Here is a 26408-nt window from a genome sequence, read left to right as displayed (position 1 = left end):
GACCATTGTCTTTATTCTCAAATATGTAATGAATGTGGATGCACTTTGCTAAGTGCTGTGGGGAATGCAAAGATAGTTGCACACCACTGTCTCATTCAGAGATGTACATAATCTAAACAAGAAAACAGGACCTAATTAATATAAGTAATATTTATATAGCACTTTCAGTTTGTAAGATATTTTTCATAGATTAACTCACTTAGAAAGAAAGGAAAGGAAAGGAAAGTGAAGTCGCTCAGTCGTGTCCAACTCTTTGCGACCCCATGGACTGTAGCCTACCAGGCTCCTCCCTTCATGGGATTCTCCAAGCAAGAGTACTGGAGTGGGTTGCCATTTCCTTCTCCAGGGGATCTTCCCGACCCAGGGATCAAACCTGGGTCTCCTGCATTCCAGGCAGACGCTTTAACCTCTGAACCACCACAGGGAAGCCCTTAGAAAGAAAGGTTACTGCAAAAATTTGAATACCATTATTTTTAATGGCAAAGTTCTGGGAAAACTCTGCTGCTAAGTCGCTTCAGTCACTCTGTGCGACCCCAGAGACGGCAACCCACCAGGCTCTCCCGTCCCTGGGATTCTCCAGGCAAGAACACTGGAGTGGGTTGCCATTTCCTTCTCCAATGCATGAAAGTGGAAAGTGAAAGTGAAGTGGCTCAGTCGTATCCGACTCTTAGCAACCCCATGGACTGCAGCCCATCTGGCTCTTCCATCCATGGGATTTTCCAGGCAAGAGTACTGGAGTGGGGTGCCATTGCCTTCTCTGGGGAAAACTCTAAAGGTCCCTAAACAAAACAATGATTAAATAAATCCTAATATGTATATTCAATGAAATATTATCCAGTCCTTAAAATTGACAGTATATACACACATATACTGACATACAAAAAAATTTTATCATGTTTGGTAAGCAAAAGGAGTAATGTATTACAATGGAAAATACACAGAAAATTCCACATTTAATAAAAAGAAAATTACATATATATATGGATACACACACATATACACATAAACAGTGGAGTGCTTCAGCTGGCTCATACTGACTCATGAGACAGTTAAATGGTTAGGAATTTTGTGAGGCAGTTCTTAAACAACTCAGTAGCTTGAAATAGGCCACAATGGAAATCTTTAAATCACAGAAATCAGCAAAGATTGTAAATCAGGGTCTTCCTTCCTACACCCCCTCCCTCCCCCTAGATGGTTCATGGTTTACCAGCTTAATGACTGTAAAAATATTGGTGAGGATATATAACAAAATATTAAGAATTGTTCCCTTTAGTTAGTCAAATTAGAGCTTTTAAATTTTTTTAGTTGTGCTTATCTGTTTTCTGCCCTTCTGTCGTTCCAGCAACAAATATGTTTTACCTGAATAGTAAAATCAAGCTCAGAATTTTTAATAACAAAACAAGCAAATGAAACAGCAGCACATATTAAGAGCTGAATGAATAAAATGAAGGTCCAGAGGAAAATGCAAGTCTCTGGATGCTGAGGAGAAGGCTGTGTTTAACGGAAGTATTTGCAGAATTACAGACAAATGACACTTCTTTGTCTACAGTGGAAACGAAGGAAGGTCCCCCAATGAACTAATCACAGAAGTGGCCCTGAAACCCAGGTGTGTGTGTTAGTTGCTCAGTCACGTCCAACTCTTTGCGACCCCAGGGACTGTAGGTCACCAGGCTCCTCTGTCCATGGAATTCTCCAGGCAAGAATACTGGAATGGGTTACCATTTCCTTCTCCAGGAAACCCAGGTGTGCTGCTGCTGCTGCTAAGCCACTTCAGTCATGTCCGACTCTGTGCGACCCCATAGACGGCAGCCCACCAGGCTCCCACGTCCCTGGGATTCTCCAGGCAAGAACACTGGAGTGGGTTGCCATTTCCTTCTCTAATGCATGAAAGTGAAAAGTGAAAGTGAAGTCACTCAGTCGTGTCCAACTCCTAGCGACCCCATAGACTGCAGCCCACCAGGACCCTCCATCCATGGGATTTTCCAGGCAAGAGCACTGGAGTGGGTTGCCATTGCCTTCTCCGAGGAAATCCAGGTGTACCCTCCTGTAATTCACTGTTTTTCTCAACTAATAAAAATCTTAGCACAGAAGTTTACATGTAGTAGGTATTTAATGAATTTGTGAAAGGCCCTAAGACTTCCACTATTTGTTTCCAAATGTTTTGTTGTTGTTGTTGTTGTTTTTACTTAAGAAGTTGCCTAAATGTAGCCATAAATTAAGTATTTTTATCACAATCATTCAAGATAGTTTTTCAGTTTGACCAAGGGTTGGCAAACATTTTGTGTATCTACAAAGAATAAATATTTTAGGCTTTGCAGGTCATGGTCTCTATTGCAACTACTCAGCTCTGCCACTGTAATGCAAAAGCAGCCACAGACAACACAGAAGTGAATGGGCATGCCTGTGTTCCAATAAAACTTTACAAAAACAGGCAGTAAGGGGATTTCAATGTGGGGCATGGTTTGCTAATCCCCAATGTAGGTAATCAGCAGGTTGATCCTTTTTTATTTTCATTTTATCCCATTTTCAAACATCATAGTGGAAGCAGTTTATTAATTAGCTGAAACCATGCATGTTGGTGTCAGCATAAATAATCTGTGGTACCAGAGACCCTCTGAGGTAGTTACTAAAAACACATTTTCAAAAGAAATACTGATTATGATTTCCTCTATGCAATGTTATCTTCCTATGACATACATGCTCTGTGAAGCTACCCAAGAACCAAACTGGTTAAATAGAAAGCTCCCTGTGACCTCTGAAAAGCCACTTGCATAATCTCACTGAGCCTCAATTCTCAACTGTAAAAAAAAGATAATGACAGTTAGCTCACAAGGTTTTATAGTGGATGGAATTATATACTGTATGTGAAAGCACTTTGCAAGCAACAACAAAAAAGCTCTTGATATTTAGGCTATCGTTATTTTTAAAATCTTCTCAAAGTTTACAGAAGAGAGAAATACTATGGTATTTTGCAATGTTTTTCATTGCAATGAATCATTTTGTAATGTTCTGTCAAAAATACTAGACTCACAGATCCAGAGAACACATTAGTGGTTACCAATAGGGAGCAGGAAGGGAGAAAGGCGATTAAGGGGTACAAACTCAGGTATAAAATAAGCTACAAGAATATACTGTATAACATGGGGAATATAGCCAATATTTTGTAATAACTATAAATGGGGCATTACCTTTAAAATTGTGAATCACCATATTGTACAACTGTAACATATAACACTGTACATCAACTATACTTGAATAAAAAAATTACTAGAATGTCTTAGCATTTATTTTATAAAGCTAGATTTTTGGGTACCATTTTTCCTTCATTATACCAATAAATAAGAATGGGGGCAAATTCCTTGAACCTGTAACTCATTCATATTTATTCCTTCTCCCAATTAATTTATAAAATGAACATAATTGTAAAAGAATGAGAAATAAATTTTGTTTGTTGTTAAGAGGTGCTTTCCCCCCACTCTGGTTATCCAGAATGTCTATTATCATTCACAATAAGATTGTCCTTATAATAGAAAAAAAGAAATTCAAGACATTATTTAATGTTCCTATCATCCCAACCTAGCCTTCATGAGGAAACAATTCTTCAAACTGCAACTACAGTTTTAAATATGAGGCTGATATAAATGAAACACGGTGCTCTCCCAAAGCCTCCCTACAAGAAAGAAGGAGCAAGACCTAGTCTGTAGTGTTTAGTCCACCATCATTACAATGTAATGAAATCCGACTGAGCTGAGTGAATCCAAAACCAACATCTCACCTAAACAGAACAGGAGTTTGGCTAGTTAGGACCCATCCCGAATTAAAGAGAGCGAAACTTTCCCCAAACAGTTTAAAAATATTACTAAGTCCAATCGATAAGAAGGGCAGAGAGACTCTCCTTTGTTTGGGGGAAATAATTTTGATCTTTATGTAAAGCTGACGTCTTAGAGTTAGAATAAAATCAAACAGCAGGAATAACTTTCAGTAAGATATTAACGCATGCTAACACACAACATCAAATTGCTTTTCTTTTCATCTGGAAGATAAGAGGCTTGGAATCACATTTTGTGTATCTCAGCATGGTTCCAGCATCTTCTTGAAAGAAATCAGCTGCGTTAGAATGAAAGTGCCCTTGTTGAAGGAAGTAGGTTGTTTGTTTCTTTTTTTTTAATGTGTTATTCTGTTTTTTCCCCCAAAGCACAATGACCTATTCAGAATTTTCTGGAAATAGGTCTCTTTGGAGAAGGAAATGGCAACCCACTCCAGTGTTCTTGCCTGGAGAATCCCAGGGACAGAGGAGTCTGGTGGGCTGCAGTCTATGGGGTCACACAGAGTCACACACGACTGAAGTGACTTAGCAGCAGTAGCAGCAGTATAGTGTTGAAACTTTATATATACATACATATATATGTGTGTATATATATATATATATATATATATATATATCAGTTGAGAAGTTATTGCTCCAAAGTACCAAACTTTTTCTTTTTTTAAATAAAGTTAAAATATTTTTACGGTAAAAACCAAAAAATGTAGAGAAGTATAATATAATAAAGGAGTAAATGATGTACTTTTCTATATTTTTCAGAAAAAAATGAAAACTACCCCATAACTCCATCATTCCGAAATTACCACTCTTAACAAATTGGTATATTTCTCTGAGCTTAGGTCTATGAGTACCATCCTGTTTTTATACATACTATTATGTCATTAGTTTTGTCTTGGGTCACTCAGTACTTAGAAACATTTTAAATGTTAGTACTGATAAGGTATTCTCATTTACCAAGATGGCAACTTAGGTTGTGTTTTTTCAATTTTGCCAAGATGACCAAACTTTATTAAGATGGAACTATGGATAAAACACATTCCACACTCCTCAGACTTCTTTCACATAATTAAGCCAATTCCACTTGTAAGAAGCCTTGTGAATGTGGTCATCTATAAAATGGGAACAATTATATCTACTTTATGGTAAGGAGTCAATGAACTGAGAGAGAGAAACTACCACCTACCAAACCATTTAGCACAAGAAGCATTTAAGAACTGTCAGTTTCCCTTTCTCTGTCACTTTACTCAAATAGCATGGGCAATGAACTTTCTTTTCACAAGATGGAGCTAAGAAATGATGAGTGCCCGTCCAAGTAGAGCGCATTGATCCCACTGAGTGGGCACACAATCAGGTTGCTGCGGCCTACTTGGCCACGGAGGACTCGCTCCTCATTCTCTGGCCCCAGGCTGCAGGGCTTTTAAAATTCCCCTCACTTTCTTTCTCTCTCTCTGTTCCCCTCCCCCCCAACTCTTCCTTTGCTCTCATGAGGTTGGTAGCAACTTCTTACTCCTGCCAGTGCACCTGTTTCTCTTCCTCTGTAGGAGTCTGTAGCTTTCGAGCTTGGGAAACTTGTTCACCTGGTTTGTTTTGACACTGTGTAAACTACAAGTCAGTATTCTGAGTGTCAGCTGGGATGACTGTCTCTGATATGAAACGCAAAGTTTTATAATAGGGCCCTGTAAAATCTAGTTTACTACTCGACTGTGTGTGTATATAGGGCTCTGTAAAATCTATTTTGCTACTCGAATGTGTGTGTTGGTGGGGGAGATATTTTGCTGTGTGTGTGTTTGTGATGTGTTGGCTGGGGAGATATTTCCTGGTAGGAAAGATTCCCAGCTGGCTGAATTTTCTGGCAGCTGAGTGTCTGGCCTTTCTACCTCTTCCCCTTTCTCTCCCACCTATATCTAAAGTTCATTATTATAAATTTGTTTATAATCCAGATAGAAACCCTTTATTTCGCTTTTCCTACAGAGAGGTATCAAAACAACACATTTTAAACTCTCTTCATGGTCCTCAGATAAACCAAACTCTACTTCATTACCAGAAAATTTACTTGTTTTGTGTTCCTACGATGTCCAGAAATGTCGCTAATAATTTTTTTTTTCTCTTTACACAATAAGAGTTGGGGTCTCCGTGGCACTTGTGCTCCAGTTTCATCGGCTAAGTTTACAAGTCAGGCAGGGCTGAGTTTAGAAGTCAGGCAGGGCCCTGAAGATATTTCTACTCTGCTTCCCCCCTACCGCCCTCTCCCCTCCATGTTTCCACATCGGACAGAAAAGACGGATGCGTGGATTTTTAGGGTCGTGTATAAGAATTACGTAAGTTAGTATTTGTAACTGAGCTCAGAACAGTGCCTAGTACAGTCCACTCCCCACGTGTTTGTTCAATTTCAATTCAATTCAATCAACTGTGCCCACTTCGATTCTAACGGCCATTTAGAACCCTCTTCCTAAGGCCCAGTCGCGACACGAGCTCATCCTGCCAGAGCCCACCAGGTCGCGTTGAGGATTGAGGGGCCCAAATTGGCCCTTTCCGTTGGTCAAATTCAGTCGACTGTCGGCAATTTCCATCGCTAGCCCCTAACAGGAAGGCGGTACGCCCCGGCTCCATTCCCACCCTCCCAGGTTCCTGTCGCATTCCTGTGACAGGGACGGTGGTGGAGCGGAGGAGCAGGGCGGGCCGGCCTGGGCCCCCGTCCCCGACGCCGGCCCCCTCCCCTGGGAGGCCCGGCCCCCGCCGCCGGGGGTCCCGCACGCACCTGAAGAGGGGCCCAAGCTGCAGCAGGTGCAGCAGCAGCACGAGCGGCCGGTCGCGGGTGAAGTCGCGGTGCACGAAGAGCAGCGTGAGCTGCACCAGAGCGCAGGGCAGCAGCGAGAAAAGCAGCGTCAGCGCCTGCCACATGCCGTCCCCGCCCGAGCGGTAGGTGCTGCTCAGGTACAGCGCCGCCGACGTCTCGGCCACGAACAGGAACACGGACGCCAGCACCGAGCCCGGGAATTTCATCTCCGCGCGTCAGCGGCGCGCACCGGCGGCGGACGCGGTGGCGGTGGCGGTAGCGGTGGCGGTGGCGGCGGCGGCTGCCCCGGGGGCTCCCGGCATGCCCGGCCCCAACTGCTCCCGCGCTCTGCGCTGCCCGCCGAGGGCGCGGGGCCCGGGCGCTGGAGCTGGGCCTGGGGGCGAGCGACCCGGCGGGGCTGGGGCGGGGCGCGCGGCCGGGGCGGGACACGCCCACGCGCACCGAGCGCCGCCCGCGCGCCTCAGCGCCCGTCGCGTCTCTGCGGCGACGAGCCGCGGGCGGGCCGCGAACCCGCGCCCGGCGACCGCCCGCGCCGAGCCGCACAGGAGGCGGCGGGCCCCGCCGGCCCCGCGCGCAGCCGCTGGGTCCTAAAGCCCTTTTCTCGACGCTTCTGTGGAAAACCTTCACATCCCTTCAAAAATCTGCAGCCCCGCGGGACCCGGAATTGGGATCAGGATGCCTTTCCAGCCCGGGCTCTGTTTTCTGGACCTAAATAACGCCGAATCCCTCAAAGGATCAGCGTTTCCGGTCACTTAAAAAAAACAAGCAGAGCCCGCAGATGCTTTTCAAAGTGCAAGTATATCGTCACGCACCCGGAATGTACCTTTTCATCCGACCAAGTCTGAAGCATTGCTTCCAAGGTGAAAGAGCATCATGGTAATCACGAAGAGCTAACGCTTTCCTTCCCAGAAAATCTGCTTTCAAAAATATTGATATATTCCTCCATAACTGACTAATTCAGCCTGCCGAAGACCAAGCCCTAATAAGGAAATGATTTTTTAGGCCACACCATACCTCTCTCTGCTTGCTGCTTTGTGCCAGCCCCAAGACTAACACAATGCCCTTTAACTCATTGGATCGGTGACAGCCTTCTGGACATCAGGATGGGCTCAGCCACTCCTCCCTTTGTCACTCAGAACTTGAGCCTTCATTAAATCTCTACAATTCGAGTTCTAACCTGTTCCATAAGAGATTGGACTTGAATAATTGTGAGATTCCTTTCCCCACTGAAGTTAGGTGATATCATCCATCTTCAGGCATCTCTGGCATTTTTCTCTTTAGGAATATGATGGCAACACAAATAGAATGTGAAGATTCAAGAGGAATGAAGACAAAAAATGTAGAGAACATGAAGGACTGTTTTTCTTCATTCTTCTGTGGCATGGGAAAATCTATTTATAAGGGTTAAGGGGAGGTATTCAGCCCATAGCTGAGAAGTGCCAGGCCCATTCTCTAAAAGGATTACTAATATCTATTTATAGCACCCAGCAGGTCATCATGTTCTGGATCAAGATACACACACTGTCACAAGTACAGAAGAGGCAGCCACACTCCATAAACTATTCATTTGATATTTTATTTGACACCATCTTAACTTTTAAAGGAAAAATTAACTTGTAGCTTAAAATTATGTTAGAGCACACTCAATATTTAGCATTAGATTTTATTTTTAAGGCAAAGGATTATCACAGGTTTTATATTAAGTAGACTGTACATAAACAGGCAGGGGGTGATAAGCCAATAAATAACATTGCTTTAAACACTATAGAGTCCAGTTTATGGCATATTATTTTCTAACAGTACAAAACTAATACAGAAAATACATTTGAAAGATCACAGTGTTCAGAACATTGTATAACAGCAGTTTTAAAGACAGTAAGGTGCATCTCTAAGCTTCTGACTCAACCCTGCTTCCAGAGAATTCATTATACCATGCACTGGCTGTAAGCAAATCCCCCACACGAAGGGGAGGCGACATCAACTGACCTGTAGCACTTCCCCCGCCAGGAACAACCAAGAACAAAAGCTAAAATCCGATGAGCATTGATTGGCAAGTTGATCCTGTTCAGCCAGGCAGCAGCTAACTTGCCCCAGTGACCATGTCTTTGTGTATTAAGTGTTTGCCATTTTGTCCTTGAGAATGTATGCATTCGAGCTTGTGATTGCTAGTTTCTTTGTCAAATACCTAAATGGATTGTGACTAAAGATCAATTGAATGTCATGTATTGCATTATACTTTCTTGCTCTGACTGAAATACCCATTATTTTCTTGAAATATTAAGTACAGAATAACAGAGTTCTAGAAAGTGATTTTTTTGGCATAATAATATGTAATATACCAGAATACTTGATAACTTGGTTTTATTATAAAATACAGTACTACAACATTTTGTGATATAGCAAAATATCTGACACAATGTTCTGCTCTAATTTAGATGTAACTGCTACAAATACGTCTTTGAAAGCGCCTCAAAGTACCCCTAAAGGAATATAATAATTAGCAATGAGTTGTAGAACCTTTTTTGGCAAAAAGAAAAAAAAAGGCATTTTTTAATAAGTCTCTCATTTTGTGTGCAAGGCTTTCAAAATTTTAGTTATATACAACATATAACTGGTGTTGGATTTAATGCTATTGGAAATTAGGCTTTTAAAATCATAATAACTAATCTGTGTTATTTGGTGTATTTTAAAATAAATTTATGTTTTTAACTCTGCATGTGTGCTGAGGCAAATGCATTGTAAAAAGAGTACAATTTTATTAATACTACTAATTTATTGAGCAGTTCTTCAAAATTCAGTAATACCTTAAATCATGCATGCATGCGAAATCACTTCAGTCATGTCTGACTCTTTGCAACCCCATGGACTGTAGCCCACCAGGCTCCTCTTTCCATGGGATTCTCCAGGCAAAAATACTGGAGTGGGTTGCCATGCTCCCCTCTAGGGGATCTTCCCTACCCAGGGATTGAACCCAAGTCTCTTGAATTATAGTATGTATTCATTCCTAAATACAGTTAGGAATAAGCAGTTCTATTCTATTGACAGATTATTCTTTTGTATCCCCCCAAATAATTAAGGAATTACACTGATTTACTAGTGAATGTGAAATGTAGCATTTACAGAGGTGAGCTTTTTTCTCCAATGATACAATCATATTTCTCTAAGTATCATGAATTGTGTAAAATCTTTTTGGTGAAGTAATTTCTATTCACTTGGGAAATGCACATTCCAAAACTAGCACGTGGTGTTTGACTATTCTCTAGTATATGGCTTTGCAACCAAGTGACTTCCTCTAATAATTGGATTCTACTACAAAATCCATTTGAAAAATGTTAAGTTAGCGCCATTAAATCCATGAGACTAATTCAGACTTCCTTTCCAAGTAGAGCTCCCACACATGTTCAAAATTGGGAAGGCTGCTACCCTTTTAGAGAATGGACTGCTCTTCCGAATCAGATTCTAAAACCAAACTTTTGCACTTAGAGTGTCCCCCTCCTACATCTGGAAAGTCTATATAAAACCTCATGGTATATAATCTTCATTTTCAAGAGCAAAGGGATTCTACTGCTACTAGAGTCTTCAGAAGACATCTCTAATATTGAAATACTAAAGTCCTAAAAAAAAAAAAAGAGGCAAAACGGATCATTTAATCTTATTTAAATACATCCATATAGAAGGATTACTACAGTCAACTTGGACCAAATTAAGCAGCAGAAGTTATTTAATTGGTAATTTCCATTTAAGCACAGATCGTAAAACAAAACTTATAGGGGCAGCATCAGACTTCCCACTCAAACAAAGGCAGAAAGATCACTTGCTGAAGGTTGACAGTTGTCAAGTATAGTGTATATCTTCTTCAAACTGATTGCTAAGTCACAACTACTTCACACACTTTACGATAACAGCACACACTAAAGCAAGTAAATGAACACCACACACAAAATATTTTTAAAGAAAGTATTAGCAGAAACAGTATTACTCTACTTATGAAACTGTATTCTATGTTTACACATATACACATTCTGATGTTTCTCCCTTCATCTTGGTAGAGCTCATCATTTCTGAAAGAATGAGGGGAAGGTATGTATTGGGGTACTTTCTGAAGATCTGTGTCCACGTGCAAGACATTACAGCCATATGCTGGTTTCACATTAGGAGGTGGTTCTAGAACAAGAAGACATATCTTAGCTCTTGGGTGATTCTGAATACAAAGAATAAGTAGAGATAGGCTCCAAAGAGAATGGAGAAGGAAGGGAAGACACAAAGTTTTTCTCATGCAAAGACCTTGTGGCAATTTCCAGAATTCTTTTTTCCCAGAAGTATACTAAAGAATGACCTTACATCTTTGTGAGGGCAAGATAATTAGTAGGGATTAATACTCAGGGACATTGTTCTGGTATCTTTAATGTGATGTGGGGAGGGGGAGGGGTGTTAAAACACCTCTGCAGAAAAATAAATACTATAAGCATACCATAAACGTATGATGCCAGACTAACCATGTTTTTATAGTGGTAGCTGGGTAACCACCACCATCCAGAGGTGGAACCTTATAAACACAGAACTCAACAGCTGCACACCAGTTTCTTTATCCAGAAGAGTTTTTTCAGACATGTTAGCGTACCATGGTAATCTCCAAAAAGGGGATAAAAGAATAGAACTTCCCTAACTTATTTCATCACCGAATCTATTTTTTTACAGGGCAGCTCTTGGTCCTAGTGTCCTGCACACGGGGAAACACTGCAATACTCAAGTAACATGTAGTGTTTGGTTTCCATTTTCTCTTATAACAACAAAAACACACATGCGCTCTAGGAGGACCTTCTCAATCCTGAGGGACAGCAGTGGGATGCTAACCCTACTGTCCAATGCAACAGCCAACCCACATGTGGTTCTTGAGCACTTGAAATGTGGCCAGTCTGATTTGAGGTGTACAGTAAGTGTCCAACACACACTACGTTTTTAAAAGTTAATACCCCCAAATGTTAAGTATCTCATTAATAACTATATTGATTACATGTTGAAATGATAATATTTTGGGTAGGCTGAGTTGAATCAACTACACCATTAAAATTAATTTCACCCTTTCTTTTGCATTTTTAATGGAGCTACTAGAAAATTTTAAAACTACATATGTGGCTCACACTTGTGGCTCTGTTTGTGAAACTCACATCTGTTCTCATCTACGAGATGGCTACTAACGCCTTTAACTGGGCAGCAGAAGTTGTATGAAAGTGGTGCTCAAGATAGACACTCAAATATAACTAGGGCCCTCGTTAATTATGGGCTAATTGATTAGAGAGCAGTTAACACACAATGAAGAGCCACTCATTAGTCAGTTTATGCTTGCATATATCTGTTCACTCAGATACACCTTAGAGCTAAATGTTGGGTTTTATTTCATATGTGATTTTCATTCTCCGTCAGTCTCTCGCTCTCTTACATACACACACACAACACAGACAGACACACACACAAACTATTTTCTACACAGACTAAGAAAAGCCAAATAGGAAACACACAAGGAAGTCCTTGAAAACTGTGTTTTTAAAGAGTGTGACAGTCAAGCCTCGTGTATCTTTTCTCCCTTTCTCTCTCTCCTTCCTGAATATTCTACATGGAGAAGAAAGGCAAGAAAAGAAAGGGCCATCTGCTTTTTAAACCGTGCTATTCACCACCACCACCCCTCCCCACAAAGAATAAAAACATGGATGATTTAGTTTTCATTTTAAAGGATTTTTTTTTCAAATTCAGTTCAGAGGGGTAATAGGTACACACAAAGGCCAAAGGTGCAGGAAGTTCTGCAGATAAGGGACTTTGGCATTTGTGGAGAAGTCCATGTGCAAACGACAAGGTTCAGGACTTTAAAGAAAAACAAGTATATCTTCCACCCCAAAGGCATCGTCCATCAGGTATCAGTTCATCAACACTTGTAATTAAAGAAACAAGGAGAGAGAGGGCATCCCTAGTATGAGATTTATGATCATGTGGGAGGCCCAGATGTTTAATGTAGCATGAACTTTGTTGTTGTTTTTTCCCAGAGCAGTACAAATAAAATGACCAGGTTTCTTTATGGAGGAGAGGCAGGATAAACGCAGTCACCCTTCTCCTCCCATAAACAGCTCTACCTGGGGTGGGCTATCTCAGACTGCAGAATGGGCCCAACTCCTTCTGCTGCTGACCTTGAGGTCAGTCCTTCCATCCAGAGGGGACTCCAGCCTTCCTGGGCCTGGAGCTCTTAGCTACCAACTGACATGGATGGAAGAGATAAGGAAAAAGCTGCCCTCTCAGGCGAAAGGACATCACATGATTAAGCAGACGCAGAAAAAAAAAAAAAAAAAAAAAACCCAACACATCAGAATGTACTATTTAAAGAGAAGGAGGACAAGAAGTTGCTGGATCGGGGTGGTATGGGATTAGAGGTCCCAGGAAGCAATAAAACCCATGAGTAAGATGACTGGTTTTTAGCAGCACTAAACATGCCTCCACAACTCACACTGAGATGCTAAGCTTTCTCCCACCCAATCTTTGCCTGCCTTCTCATTGGCTTTCCTTGCCAAGTTTATGCCATAACCACCCAGCCTTGGTGAATATGAGGCTTAGTCATTTTGCTCTTGATTTAGGATAGCACTGAATAAATAACCCAGGCCCCTAAAGGAAGGCCTTCTATGCCATGAGAGTATATTTCTATCGCTCTATGTCATGCAATACTGAGGCCTGAATTAAAGTGCAAACCAGACTCAACTCCAAATTACCTTACCCCCAGTTCATGTTTGCTCTGCAGACCTAACCGGTAGCTCCTTTTCTTGAGTTACTGGCACTGTAATCCTTTGTTTCCAGAGAGCAAAATAAATATTTGCCTTAAAAGGAGCTCCCTCTGAACCAGCCTATTCCTATGTACTCAGCCCAGTGAATCAGAACTTTCTGAGGCACAAATGCTATTGACAGGACTGGTTCTAGAATATAAAAAACATACTTTGCTTTTACCCAGCAAGTGATCCAGACTCTGAGCACTGCATCACAAGGAGATTCCATTTGGCCGAAGTGCTCACTTGAAGTCATAATTGAGCATGATTTTCTATGCTCTTAGTAGGTACTTAAAATATAGCTTCCATTTTAAACATATAAAGGACCTGCCTATTATAAAACTCTCTTGCGTGCGTGCTCAGTCACTTCAGTCATGTCCAACTCTTTCTGACCCCATGAACTGTAGACCACCAGGTTCCTCGGTCCATGGGATTCTCCTGGCAAGAATGCTAGAATGGGTTGTCGTGTCCTCCTCCAGGGTATCTTCTCAACCCAGGGATCAAATCTGCGTCTTCTGCATTGCAGGCAGATTCTTTACCGCTGAACTACTGGGGAAGCCCATAAAACTCATATCCATTTTATCATTGACCACCCTGTGAGGTGGAAAGGATGATGGTGATGATTATAGTGGCCCATGGAGCAAGAGTTTGAAATTTCCAAAATAGGGCTCTTTGCATTACTAATGTTTTTTTTTTCTTTTAATCATTGTTCCCTTAAATGGTAATAAATCACAAACAAATTTGTTGCACTAAAATTTTTGAGATTTGCTCTCTACAGAAGTTGAACAATTTGAGCACAATCTTGATTAAAATCTTAAATGTGTCAAAAGAAAGTTAAAGATCCAAATTGCCAAGGAAAAGTTCAAATGTAGGATGGGCTAAAAAAATGACTATTTCTTGAGTTATCAGAAAGTAAATACTATTATCTTAATAGCATAGTCAATTACCTAAAGCACGGTGGAATATATGCTGTCAAACCTCTGCTCTCCGTTACCAAGTTACAAATGGAAAGAAAAAGTAAAATCTGATGACTAAAATGTGATTAGGCAAAATAAAAATACATTGGGGAGGTGTGAAAGAGAAGGTACATAATTGTGTTAATGAAACAAAACACAGAGAGTTGAAATATTTTCTGATGCTTCCTGTTTGCCAAGTATTGGGTTGGCCAAAAAGTTAAAAAACCCAAACGAACTTTTTGGCCAACCCAGTATAAGGCAGTCTCTCCCATTGTTGCAAGATTCTTTTAATCTATCCTTAAATATTTCCACAGTTACCTTCAAGATTTATAATTATTAATGCCCACATATAGTAAATAATATTAAAGTAATGCTAGTGGTGGTGAAAATACCCCTGTAGCCTTCAAGAGGTGACACACTTTAGCATTATTCAAAAAAGACTGTTACTACATAGACGGGAACGCATTGGTTAGTTAAATAAGAAGTGACATGCCACACTTTTCTACAGCAACACTAAAGTGTATCTTTCCTCCTTGGGAAAACAAGATAGAAGAGGACCTTCCCAAACCCTTAATTCTACTTTCTCAGGAAAATGAAAACTTTCCACAAGTTTAAGTGCTAAATAAGTTTATCTTTGTCTCTAATTTACTGAGGCATCAACTCATAAAGACACAAACATGGCCTCTTCTTGGATTTGATACACAAAAATGTTGCCTTTTCACAACGACAACACAGTTACCCTACTGGACCTCCAAAGGGTGGGTGAGCAGAAATGTGTCCAGTTTTTCTGAAGTTCCTAGAAATGAAACTGGCATGTCGAGCTAGATTACCACTTCTTAGACCTCAGGTTTTAGGTCTTAAGGATGAAGGGTGGAAGGATCAGCAAACAGAAACAGAAGCTAACTTCTAGGGTATTTTGTTCACCACTGTATCCCCAGGTTCAAGTCTAGAATATGGAATAAATACACATGGGAAGTGAAACCCTGAATCCAAATTCTTATTCTGCCCCTTTCTAACTGTGAGACTTTGAATCAGTTATGTAAATCACCTCCAAGGGTTGCTAGATGATGAAAAAAAGCACGCATTACTAAAGCCCTGTATATTGCATGCTTATTATTGTTAGCCTATAGGGGTCAAATGAAATGAATTTACATCCAAATGGTGAAAAGCAGGTACCACTATCACTTCAAAAGGAGACTACTGTGTAGAAGGCATTTTGTCTTAAGGCTTTCTCAGAGGTCCTTGACCATTCAATTCTTGAAAGAACATCTAGAACCCAACTTTGGGGGTCACCTGCAAGCTGCTATTTATGTGGTACTGCCCCAATCTGAGTATCTTCAAAGATGAACAACTGAGGGCAGTTTTATATACTTACATATGAGGATGGGAAAAGGAAACAATGAGCTGAAAAGGTATGTGCTTTTCAAAATCACTTTGTCTTAGCTTGCTCTGATGAACACACACATAACAAAGTCATAAAATATACAAAGACAGCTCTTACCGTTCTTCAGTCCCAGATTCTTTGAGAATCTTGTAAATGCTAGAGATCTTCTTTCCAGAAACAAGTGTGTGCATGTGCACGTGCACACACACATTTTTAGGCAACAGAATATTCCCCAACTCCTCCCAAAGTTCATCTATAAATCAAGAAGTTGGAAGTACTGAACAAAGTAAGTGCTTAAATTTACATGGGGACAGATGTATTGTCGTTGTTCAGTCACTCAATCATGTCTGACTCTTTGAGACCCTATAGACTGGAGCCCGCCAGGCTCCTCTGTCCATGGAATTTCCCAGGCAAGAATACTGGAGTGGGTTGCCATTTCCTTCTCTGGATGTATATATACATCTATCCCCCTGTAAACCAAAGTGCCTATTGATACATATATATTCTACATTTATCACGTATATCCAAATACTTAATGATTATTTAAATAACTGTGAAATCTTACAATGCATTCAATTTCCTCCTCATTCTGATATAGGAAATTGCGAGTGACCAAATTCTAGGAAACGGATAGACTCGTGTTCTGAGTATTGAAGTGACAGATGTTCCCACAGTGTTCTGGAAACCACTACTTATTTGAAATAGTTTTACAGCTTCTATGTGTTTACAGCAGGGCTGAATTTAATATGACAGCTTGACTCAATGGATATTGTAGACAAATTCTAGTGGAGCCTGTGTCTTGGAGAATATGATGATCAGCTGGGGAATTCACGCATAGTATAAAATTGAGCAATGCTCTTTTCACAATCACTGGTCCCTTTCTAGGCCAGTGTGTGTCCCAGGGGACACAGTATTCCACCCAAGGCAGAAACGACCCACCTCCTTGGTGTTTACCCTCATCTTTGAGATGAGAGATTTTTGCCACAAGTATATTTTACAGTTCCGCTAATAGCTTCATTGAGATTACATAGGCATTTAAAAAATTACTAACAATAGACAGTACATAGCTTATGCTTCAAATTGAGAAAAACACTTGACAGCAACACCTGCTATGGTATTTGCTAGCCTGTGAATTTTGTTATTCTAATTGAGCTTTCGGAAAGAAGAAGGAACCAGGAAAAGATATGCTCTAAGACCTAAGGGAACTTGGAATTTGGGGGTTGAAGCTAAGTTATGGTATGATTTCTTTAAAGTGCCCAGGGTAATGATAAAAATAGATTCATAGGCAAATTTCTCCATTAATTAAAAATCATGAATTTCAGTAAGTAAAGGCAAAGGACAACCAAGAGTTTCCCTTTTTGTCCTTTGGCAACCTGACCCATCCTTCCTAGCAGTTTTCAGCTGGGCAATGACTTTAGTTTTCTGATGGTCTTTATTTCTGAATTTAGGGGTGGAGGGCACCCACAAGTGGTCAAATTCTCTTTCCAATTGCAAAAATATTTTTGGCATTTCATTGCCATAATCCACATCTCAATGTTGGTTTAAGTGAGACAGATGATTTTTCCTTCCCTTTTTCCTCTGATCTTTGGTGTCACATCCATTCCCTGAACTGTTCCATCTCTAGGGGTTTTAGAAGAGTTGTGGTGTCTTTATGTTTGCACGTTCTCATGCTGTTCTCCCTTCAACCTGGAATCATGTTGCCTTCTTCACCTGCCTGCTCCCTTCCTTCCTTCTGGCAGCAATGTTAAGGCTCATGGTTGTGATACCATTGAATGTGGCTTATGTGGAAACTGCCTCAGGTAGTAGGCTCAGGAAATCTTGGGAACCTTCTGCAGGGCCATGATGGGACATGGAGCCTTCTAAACAAAGACGCTGAAGAGAGGGAACTCAGCCTGGTTGGGCTGCAGCAGATCGATCAGAAAGCACACGGTCCCAGAGAAGCCTTCATACAAGCTGTATATACTTTCAAGGACCCGGGAACCAGCCTTGAATTCCTCCGTAAATAAAAATTCAGCAAACCTAAAAGAAGAAGATATGAACAGTTTTCATATGAGTGTCTCCATATTATTGACCCTGGGTTGCTTCATCCTCTTCTCTGATAAGTTCAAGTTTTAGCAGCATTCTCTTTACAGATGTATATAAGATTTTAAGAAGGCCTTCTTCTCTGTTAAGAAATGGAGACACCATTATGCCATTGTATATGTTCATAGCCTAGGTTGGCAAGCAAACTTGACTATTTTCGGCATTTGCAAAGCAAAGCACTTTCTGAGGATTTCATTCCTTCTGCCATCCAATAATTGAAAGTAAAAAAGACAGATAAGTAGCCATACTTTTATTTATCTTGAGTAGAAGCAAGCTGATATATGCCTGTGCCTTTAAAAAAGTAAATATGCTGTGTTTCTGCAGGCATATTATTTCTGAGCTAGGTTTCATTTATATGTGACAGAGAGCAGAGACTATGAAAATAAATGGGCAAGATATTATACGATCTCTGCTTTGGGCAAACAAAAGAATAAGATGAATGGGAAAAGGCAAGCAACATTTTATAATCATGACATCAAACAGCAAACTCAGCTACAAGATAGATTATTTTTAGGATATCTGCCTTAAAAACAAATCACTGATCTCTAACTTCTCAATGAGAGATCTTTTTTTCTTTTACCTGTATTTGTCACAAAGCCTATTCAAACCATTTCTAATGAGTACCATTTTTAGCAGTTTACAGGTTTTAAAGTGCTGTCACCTCTTTACAGACTTGCTCTACTGATTCCCACCAACAACAAAAATAATCACTCGTTCAGAGGCTAGAGCTCACAGGTTGAAAAGGCCTGACAGCTGATTCTGCCATAAATTTAGATTATTGCTACTACATAGGGGGTCCTATGAAGAGTAATTACTTATCTGATCTTTTTCAGGCTCTTGGAATTATTGACAGTAGCTTAAAATAAATGAGCAGGAAACATATGGCGATTTTGTTTGGGCTAATTTTTCTCTCAACTGTTTTCCTGAATATGCAACAATTTTTAATAGAAGTTAAAAACAGTAGAATAATGATGCATCTTAAGAGTTAACTCAAAATTTATAATTAACACACTGAAACTTCCTGGTATAGCTACCTTTTAGTGTTCTGTATCATTTGGCAATCTGGATTCATTATCAGAAAAAAAAAGTCTCCATATACATAAAGTAAAATACACAGGATTTCCAAGGAAATTAATTATAAGTTAGCAGAATTTTTTAAACCAAATTTGTGATACAATGATAAACGGATTCTTAATTAGAACATTAAATAACAAGATCCAGTAGTGGATCTAATAACTGCTGACATTTCTAACTAGTGATTGGAGCAAAATACATTTCACAGTTTCTGCAACAATAGGAATAACATGAGAATATCTATGACTTCTACTGGTGACAGAGTCATGTCTACTGCAGACTCAGAACTGAAGGAAATGCTACCTTTCAGTGTAAAATGTAATACTTTTCTCAAGTAAATTCACAAACCCTAGATTACAAAGTCCTGGGGCTTCCCTGGTGGCTCAGATTGTAAAGAATCTGCCTGCAATGTGGGAGACCTGGGTTCAACCCCTGGGTTGGGAAGATCTCCTGGAGAAAGGAATGGCAGCTCACTTCAGTACTCTTGCCTGGAGAATTCCACGGACAGAGGAACCCGGCAAGCTATAGTACACGGGGTCACAAAGAGTCAGACATGACTGAGTGACTAACACACATACACAAACACACAGACACACACACACACACACACACACACAAAGCCCTGGTGTGGTAGAAAGAGGAAGGGCTTTGGGGTTGCAATACCTAACTCTGATAATTTCAAGTTAGATGAACTTTAGCAAACTTCTTAATCTGATTTTAAAATGATGAAGTTGCACAGTTGCATAAGATTATCTGTATAGATTAAAGACACCATATATTAGGGATCTGGGCAAAGAGCAAGCATTCAATACATGGTAAATATGCATTTTTTCAAAAAACATAGTATAGCAGAATATTTGTAAGATAGACAACCATTCCACTATATTTTAAGAGAAATGCACAGTTAATTTTGCTTCCTCATCTGACCTTTCCCCGCCAGGGTTTGATTTATTTATTATACTACTGAAATCATACTTTGTATAATATTTAATATCCTATATTTTTTAACCTAAAAATAACATGATAAATATTTTTGTGCTTTTCAAAATAACTTCTAAATGATATACAGCAATTTACAAAAGTCAGCAATGTGTGAGAGTTGCAGTTTCACTGCACTCTGACCTATACTGTATGTTATCATATTAAAGTGAAAATGATTGTTTCCAAAATATACCCAATGGTGCAAAATTCAAACTAACCAATTCATTTTTCTAAGAAATTCTGTAAAAATAAAAGTCAGAATGGTAATTATGGAACTAAAAAGAATTACAGATACATAGCATTACATATCAAAACCTATTGATTATGACTAAAATAGAACTCAGAGGAAAAGTCATTGATCTGAGCTGTTGTTATAAAGTTGGAAGGTATTCTAATTAAGCACTTTTTAAAAACTGTAGAGAATAACAAAGTAAAGGGAATGAACATTGGAAAATAAAAAATAAAGGCAGAAAACAATTAATTAGGAAGCAAAAGAGGAAAACAAAAAGAATTAATAAAAACCAAAAGCCAGTTTCTTTAAAGGATAAACCACATAGACAAAATGCTGGTGCGTCTGGGGAAAAACAGGGCTTCCCTAGTAGCTCAGTTGGTCAAGAATCTGCCTATAATGAAGGAGACCACCGGTTGGGATTCCTGGGTTGGGAAGATTCCCTGGAGAAGGGAAGGGCAACCTACTCCAGTATTCTTGCCTGGAGAATCCCCATGGACAGCGGAGCCAGGCAGGCTACAGTCCATGGGGTCGCAAGAATCTGACATGACTTAGAGACTCAACCACCACTGGGGAAAAACAAAAGCATTAGAAATGCGAAAGGGCATGTAATCACAGACATGGGAAATTTTAAATACCATGGAACTGTACTTTTTGATCTTTACATCAAAGATTCAAAAAAAAATCCATATTAACTAGATGCTTTTATAAGAGTTTGTGTGTGTTAGTTGCTCAGTCATGTCCAACTCTTTGAAACTCCATGGACTATAGCCCACCAGGCTCGTCTGTCCATGGAATTCTCCAGGCAAGAATATTGGAGTGGGTTGCCATTCCCTTCTCCAGGGGATTTTCCCAACCCAGGGATCGAACCCAGGTCTTCTGCATTGTAGGCAGAATCTTTCATTGAAATCCCAATCAAATGTCCACAGGCTTTTTTAACTTCTGAAAAACTGATTCTAAAATACAATTGGAAGAATAAAAGAGAGAGTACAGCTAAGAAAAACTAGAAATAAATGAATAACGAAATAAGGTCCAGAAACAAACTCATACATTTATATAAATTCAGTTTGTGATAAATTTGGAATTTCAAATCATTGGAGTCAACAGACATTATGGGGAAATTTCGTTTTTTTATTAAAAAACACACAAAAAAGATTTTTAAAAAACACAAAGATAGACACCCATCTGACACTATTTTATTTTTTATTTTTTTTTGACACTATTTTAAAAAGTAAGCTCTAAGCTAATCAAAGATTTAAAAGTTAAAGTAACTTTTAAATTGGTGGGAGAAATGGACAAAGGGGTATAAATTTATTTTAAAAATTAAAATAAAATAATGAAAGTACTAAAAGCTCAGTCGTGTCTAACTCTTTGCAACCCCATGGACTGTAGCCTGCCAGGCTTCTCTGTCCAAGGAATTCTCCAGGCAAGAATACTGGAGTGGGTAGCCGTTCCCTTCTCCAAGGGATCTTCCTAACCCAGGAATTACACCCAGATCTCCTGTATTGCAGGCAGCCTCTTTACCATCTGAGCCACCAGGGAAGCCCCAAAGTACTAAAGGTCCATGTAAATTAACATTATTTTTTAATCTTAGAGTGGGAAAGGTTTCTTTAAGTATAACACAAAATCTGGAAATTTAAAAAATTTGACAACTTTTTCAAGAGAGATACATAAAAATTTTGGTCTGACAAAAGACCATGAACTAAGCTGAAAGAAAAATGGCAAAGTAGAAAAATATTTATAGCATACACTGACAAAGAGTTACAGTACTCAAAATAAGCATCATAACAGAAAAAAAAATGTGCAAAGACAAAGACAATTTAAAAATACTTCTGGATTTAATGACTTCAATTTAAAAATTTTTCTGACAAGTGTACCAAAAGATATGTATTGGATATTTGGGAAAATTTTGTTTGTTTTAGTAAAGACTGCACATACACTAAGTGTCCATTACTTAAAGATTGGTTAAATTAATCATGGTACAACTATAATAAATAACTATATAGTCATTAAAAAATTGAGCTAGATCTACATAAACTGAAATAAAGGGTGTCCCTTAACAATTGTTTATTTAAAATTATAAACTGCAAACAGTTATGTATAGTACAGTTACACATACATAATTGTAGGTTTTTATTAAAATATATATACATAGATATAAGAACATACATTTATGCATAGAGAAATGTCTGGAATGATATAACTCAAATTTTTAGTGATGATAACATTGAATACATACACTGCAGATACTCTGTGACAGGCACTGTTCTAAATGATAAATGAGGACATTATGCTAAGTGAAATAAGTCAGGCACAAAAAGACAAATACTCCACGATAACACATGAGAAATCTATAACAGTTAAACTCGTAGAAGTAGAGAATAGAATGAAGGTTGCCAAGGGTCAGGGTGTAGGAGGGGAAATGGGGAGTTTTTGCTCAGTGGGTAGAAAGTTTCTGTTATTGAAGTTGAGTAAGTTTCAGAGATCTGTTGTATAATACTGTGCCTGTAGCTAACAATATGGTACATTTAAAAATATGCTAAGAGAATAGAGCTCATATTAAGTGTTCTTACCACAATAAAAAAATCACAAATAGACATACCCCTTGGCCCAGTAATTCCACTTCTAGGGATTTACCTTACTGATATGGTGGCTAGGATGGTAAAGAATCTGCCTGCAATGTAGGAGACCCAGGTTTGATCCCTGGGTCGGGAAGATCCCCTGGAGAAGGGAATGGCAACCCACTCCAGTATTCTTGCCTGGAAAATCCCACGGACAGAGGAGCCTGGCAGGCTGCAGTACATGGGGTTGCAAAGAGTCAGACACGACTGAGCAACTAACACACTTTCATACCCATAGGTGAACAGCATGATATATGTACAAGATTATTTATCATAGCATTTTAAGTAATGCAAAACACTGGAAAGAATCCAAACTGCCCTCCATATGGCTTATTCATAAGATGTAATACTGCTGCTGCTGCTGCTGCTGCTAAGTCGCTTCAGTCGTGTCCGACTCTGTGCGACCCCAGAGATGGCAGCCCACAAGGCCCGCCCCTGTCCCTGGGATTCTCCAGGCAGATGTAATACTACACAATAACAAAGATGAAAAGTCCTTTATTTACTGATTGAGGGTGATCACTATGATAGCAAAATGCTACCATTTGTATCAAAAAGAGGGACAAAATTTTACATATACACTTATCTGCTCATATATATATACACACACACACACACACACACACACACATACAGATATGTATAGCTCTGAGAAGGTAACTAAGATACTGGTAACCATCTCCTGGGAAGTGAACTAAATTGCTAAAATGCACCATGGAAGTATCTGTGTTTACACTTTTAAAACTATGTGACTATTACTTGTTCTGAACATTAACTGGATTAATATTTAGAAAAACAAAAAAACATGCAAAGAAAGGCTGACCTTTGGGCTCGGTAGATGTATTTAGAGTTTCCGGTGAGCCGGTAGAGCAGCAGGAAGACATAGGCACTGCCAGCCACCCCGTGGCAGATCCCTGGGCCCTTCTTTAGCAAGCCCTTCTGCCATGTGAGTTCCCCACACCGGATACATGTGTCCAGGTACTGTGGTTTCTTGGAAACCAGATAAGCTTTGGCAAACAGATAGGCAATTCCTGTAAAAACATCACAGATATTAGAGGTGATTTTCAAGGCTTAATACTATAGAGTGAAACTTCTCAAACTGGAAGAGGCCCACACATCAGGGTACTGGTAAAATATCCATTCTAATCAAGTAGGTCTAAGGTGGGGCCAGGGTACTACATTTCTAACAATGACCCTTCCAGGGGCCACATTTTAAGTAGCAAGGCTATAGAATCTTCCCCAAGGGAGTCTTATTGTACCTGTGAGATTTAAATTGTTTGAATTGTATGGTGATTATCAGTACTGAAAGAAAGAGCAACAAGCATCTAGTCAGATAAAATCCATAATTTGCAAATGGGTTAATATTTGATGACAAATACGCTGGTAAGCATTACCCATGTCTTGCTATTTTGGAAAGGCTAAATGTTTATACAGTTTGCCCATCCCCCCACGGACGTTCAGAATTTGTCATGTTAAAAGTATTTAAAACTATACACCTTTTCTTAAGAGACAAACTGGGAGTCCTTCCAAAAACAACAATGATTCCAAGTGACTTGGCCAAGACTCTGGCTTCAGCTGTGAAGTGAGGCCCTGCCATCTTGACTGTTCCAAAGAAAGATTGTTCCTTCAACACTGCTCAACCAAGGCAATCTCCATTACACAGGCAGGAACGGAAACAAGAGAAGTGATAGCTATTAATAGAAACCATTTCCCCCACATTCCAGGTGCTCATATTGGGAGAGGAGATTAGTAGCCCAAGATTACTCTCTCTTGCCTCGCCAGAGAGGGACAGACTGGAATTTAGTAGATATTTGGACTAGCTCATCCATCAGGGTTATCTCTGCCTTCGTCTGTGACTGGCCTATTTTACAACTGTGTAGAGACAGAAATTACCTTGTAGAAAACTGACAATAATGTAAATAATACCTGTCTCTAGAAACTTCACATTCTGTCTGATAGATGTTGAGTTGACTTCCCTCAGTCTTTGTGGAAGCAGCTAGTTTTTTGCATGTATTAAGCAAACTCATGTCAGCCTTCTTACTGGCCTAGAGATACATCTGCTCTTTGGAGATTCCTTTGAGCCAGTTATAACACTTTTCTCTGGTTCCCTCATTAATTTATGAGTTAAATAAAATTGTTGACATGTTTATTTTATATTTGTCTGAGAGTCATGATTTTATTCTCTTTTAAATATGTATCTTTGGGGACTTCCCTGGAAGACCATGCTTAAGACTCCATGCTTCCAATGCAGGGGGCATGGGTTTGATCCCTGGTTGGGGAACCAACATCCCACATGCTTCACCATGTCGCAAAAAAGGGGAAAAAAAAGGTATTCTTTAACACTCTATGATGAACGTGAAGAGGAACTAAAAAGCCTCTTGATGAAAGTGAAAGTGGAGAGTGAAAAAGTTGGCTTAAAGCTCAACATTCAGAAAACTAAGATCATGGCATCCGGTCCCATCACTTCATGGCAAATAGATGGGGAAACAGTGGAAACAGTGTCAGACTTTATTTTTCTGGGCTCCAAAATCACTACAGATGGTGACTGCAGCCATGAAATTAAAAGACGCTTACTCCTTGGAAGGAAAGTTATGACCAACCTAGATAGCAATTTCAAAAGCAGAGACATTACTTTGCCAACAAAGGTTCGTCTAGTCAAGGCTATGGTTTTTCCTGTGGTCATGTATGGATGTGAGAGTTGGACTGTGAAGAAGGCTGAGCGCCGAAGAACTGATGCTTTTGAAGTGTGGTGTTGGAGAAGACTCTTGAGAGTCCCTTGGACTGCAAGGAGATCCAACCAGTCCATTCTGAAGGAGATCAGCCTTGGGATTTCTTTGGAAGGAATGATGCTAAAGCTGAAACTCCAGTACTCTGGCCACCTCATGCGAAGAGTTGACTCATTGGAAAAGACTCTGATGCTGGGAGGGATTGGGGGCAGGAGGAGAAGGGGACGACAGAGGATGAGATGGCTGGATGGCATCACTGACTCGATGGACGTGAGTCTCAGTGAACTCCGGGAGTTGGTGATGGACAGGGAGACCTGGCGTGCTGCGATTCATGGGGTCGCAAAGAGTCGGACACAACTGAGCGACTGATCTGATCTGATCTGATGAACATCCAACAACGGGCTCTCCTCAGCCAGTGCTTTCTAGACAACCACTGACAATGGTCACCTATAGCACTATCCTCCTTCAGCTTTAGGAAGAAAGTGTCATTTTCACAAAGAATGATTTTTAAAAGAATTTCACTTAGTTAATTACGCATTCATTCATTCACTGTATCCATTCATTTGAAAGTGTGCATTGATGATCTGCTGTATTTACAGCACGAGGCAGGGCCAACGCTTCATGGGCGGGTGACCTGTACAGCCTCACAAAGGACCTCCAGGAGGGCCCCACACTGTACTGAAGGCTCTGATGTTGCCATCTTGAATTTCTTAATCCTTTTTCAAAAAGGGGTCTGCGTGTTTATTTTGTATTGGGTCCTCCAAATTATGTAGCCAGTTCTGGCCCTGGGTAATATAAAATAAATGATAACTCAACACAATGCCTGCCCTTCAGGAAGGCACTATCTAGAAAGGGAGAAAATAATATGTACTTGTGACAGATACATAAGACATGCAGTTTACGATGATGTTGGAACATAAAATGAATGGCAC

General features: G+C 39.9%; 2 protein-coding genes across 3 annotated transcripts in view; both read right to left on the bottom strand.

Annotated features, from left to right (window-relative positions):
• The window catches only part of XK (X-linked Kx blood group), a 56324-nt gene extending 42472 nt beyond the window's left edge, over positions 1 to 13852 (bottom strand). The window contains exon 1 of one of the 2 annotated variants that reach the window (XM_027534766.1): positions 7447 to 13852. In XM_027534766.1, coding sequence (XP_027390567.1) covers positions 7447 to 7454 — 8 coding nt within the window. In that variant the 5' untranslated portion in view covers positions 7455 to 13852. Of the gene's footprint in view, positions 1 to 6584; positions 7029 to 7446 lie in introns of those variants that run through there. The other variant, XM_027534765.1, reaches the window with a different exon arrangement.
• A 3327-nt stretch (positions 13853 to 17179) lies between these two features.
• LANCL3 (LanC like 3) overlaps positions 17180 to 26408 on the bottom strand; it is a 113088-nt gene continuing 103859 nt past the window's right edge. Inside the window, exons 4-5 of the mRNA XM_027534420.1 lie at positions 23574 to 23781; positions 17180 to 17785 (exon numbers count right to left, since the gene is read on the bottom strand). Of these exons, the coding sequence (XP_027390221.1) occupies positions 17626 to 17785; positions 23574 to 23781 (368 nt within the window). The 3' untranslated portion in view covers positions 17180 to 17625. The remainder of the gene's footprint in view (positions 17786 to 23573; positions 23782 to 26408) is intronic.

This window comes from Bos indicus x Bos taurus, chromosome X (genome assembly GCF_003369695.1).
Source record: "Bos indicus x Bos taurus breed Angus x Brahman F1 hybrid chromosome X, Bos_hybrid_MaternalHap_v2.0, whole genome shotgun sequence".
NCBI classification, from domain to species: domain Eukaryota; kingdom Metazoa; phylum Chordata; class Mammalia; order Artiodactyla; family Bovidae; genus Bos; species Bos indicus x Bos taurus.
This window is presented reverse-complemented; position numbering and strand designations above follow the sequence as displayed.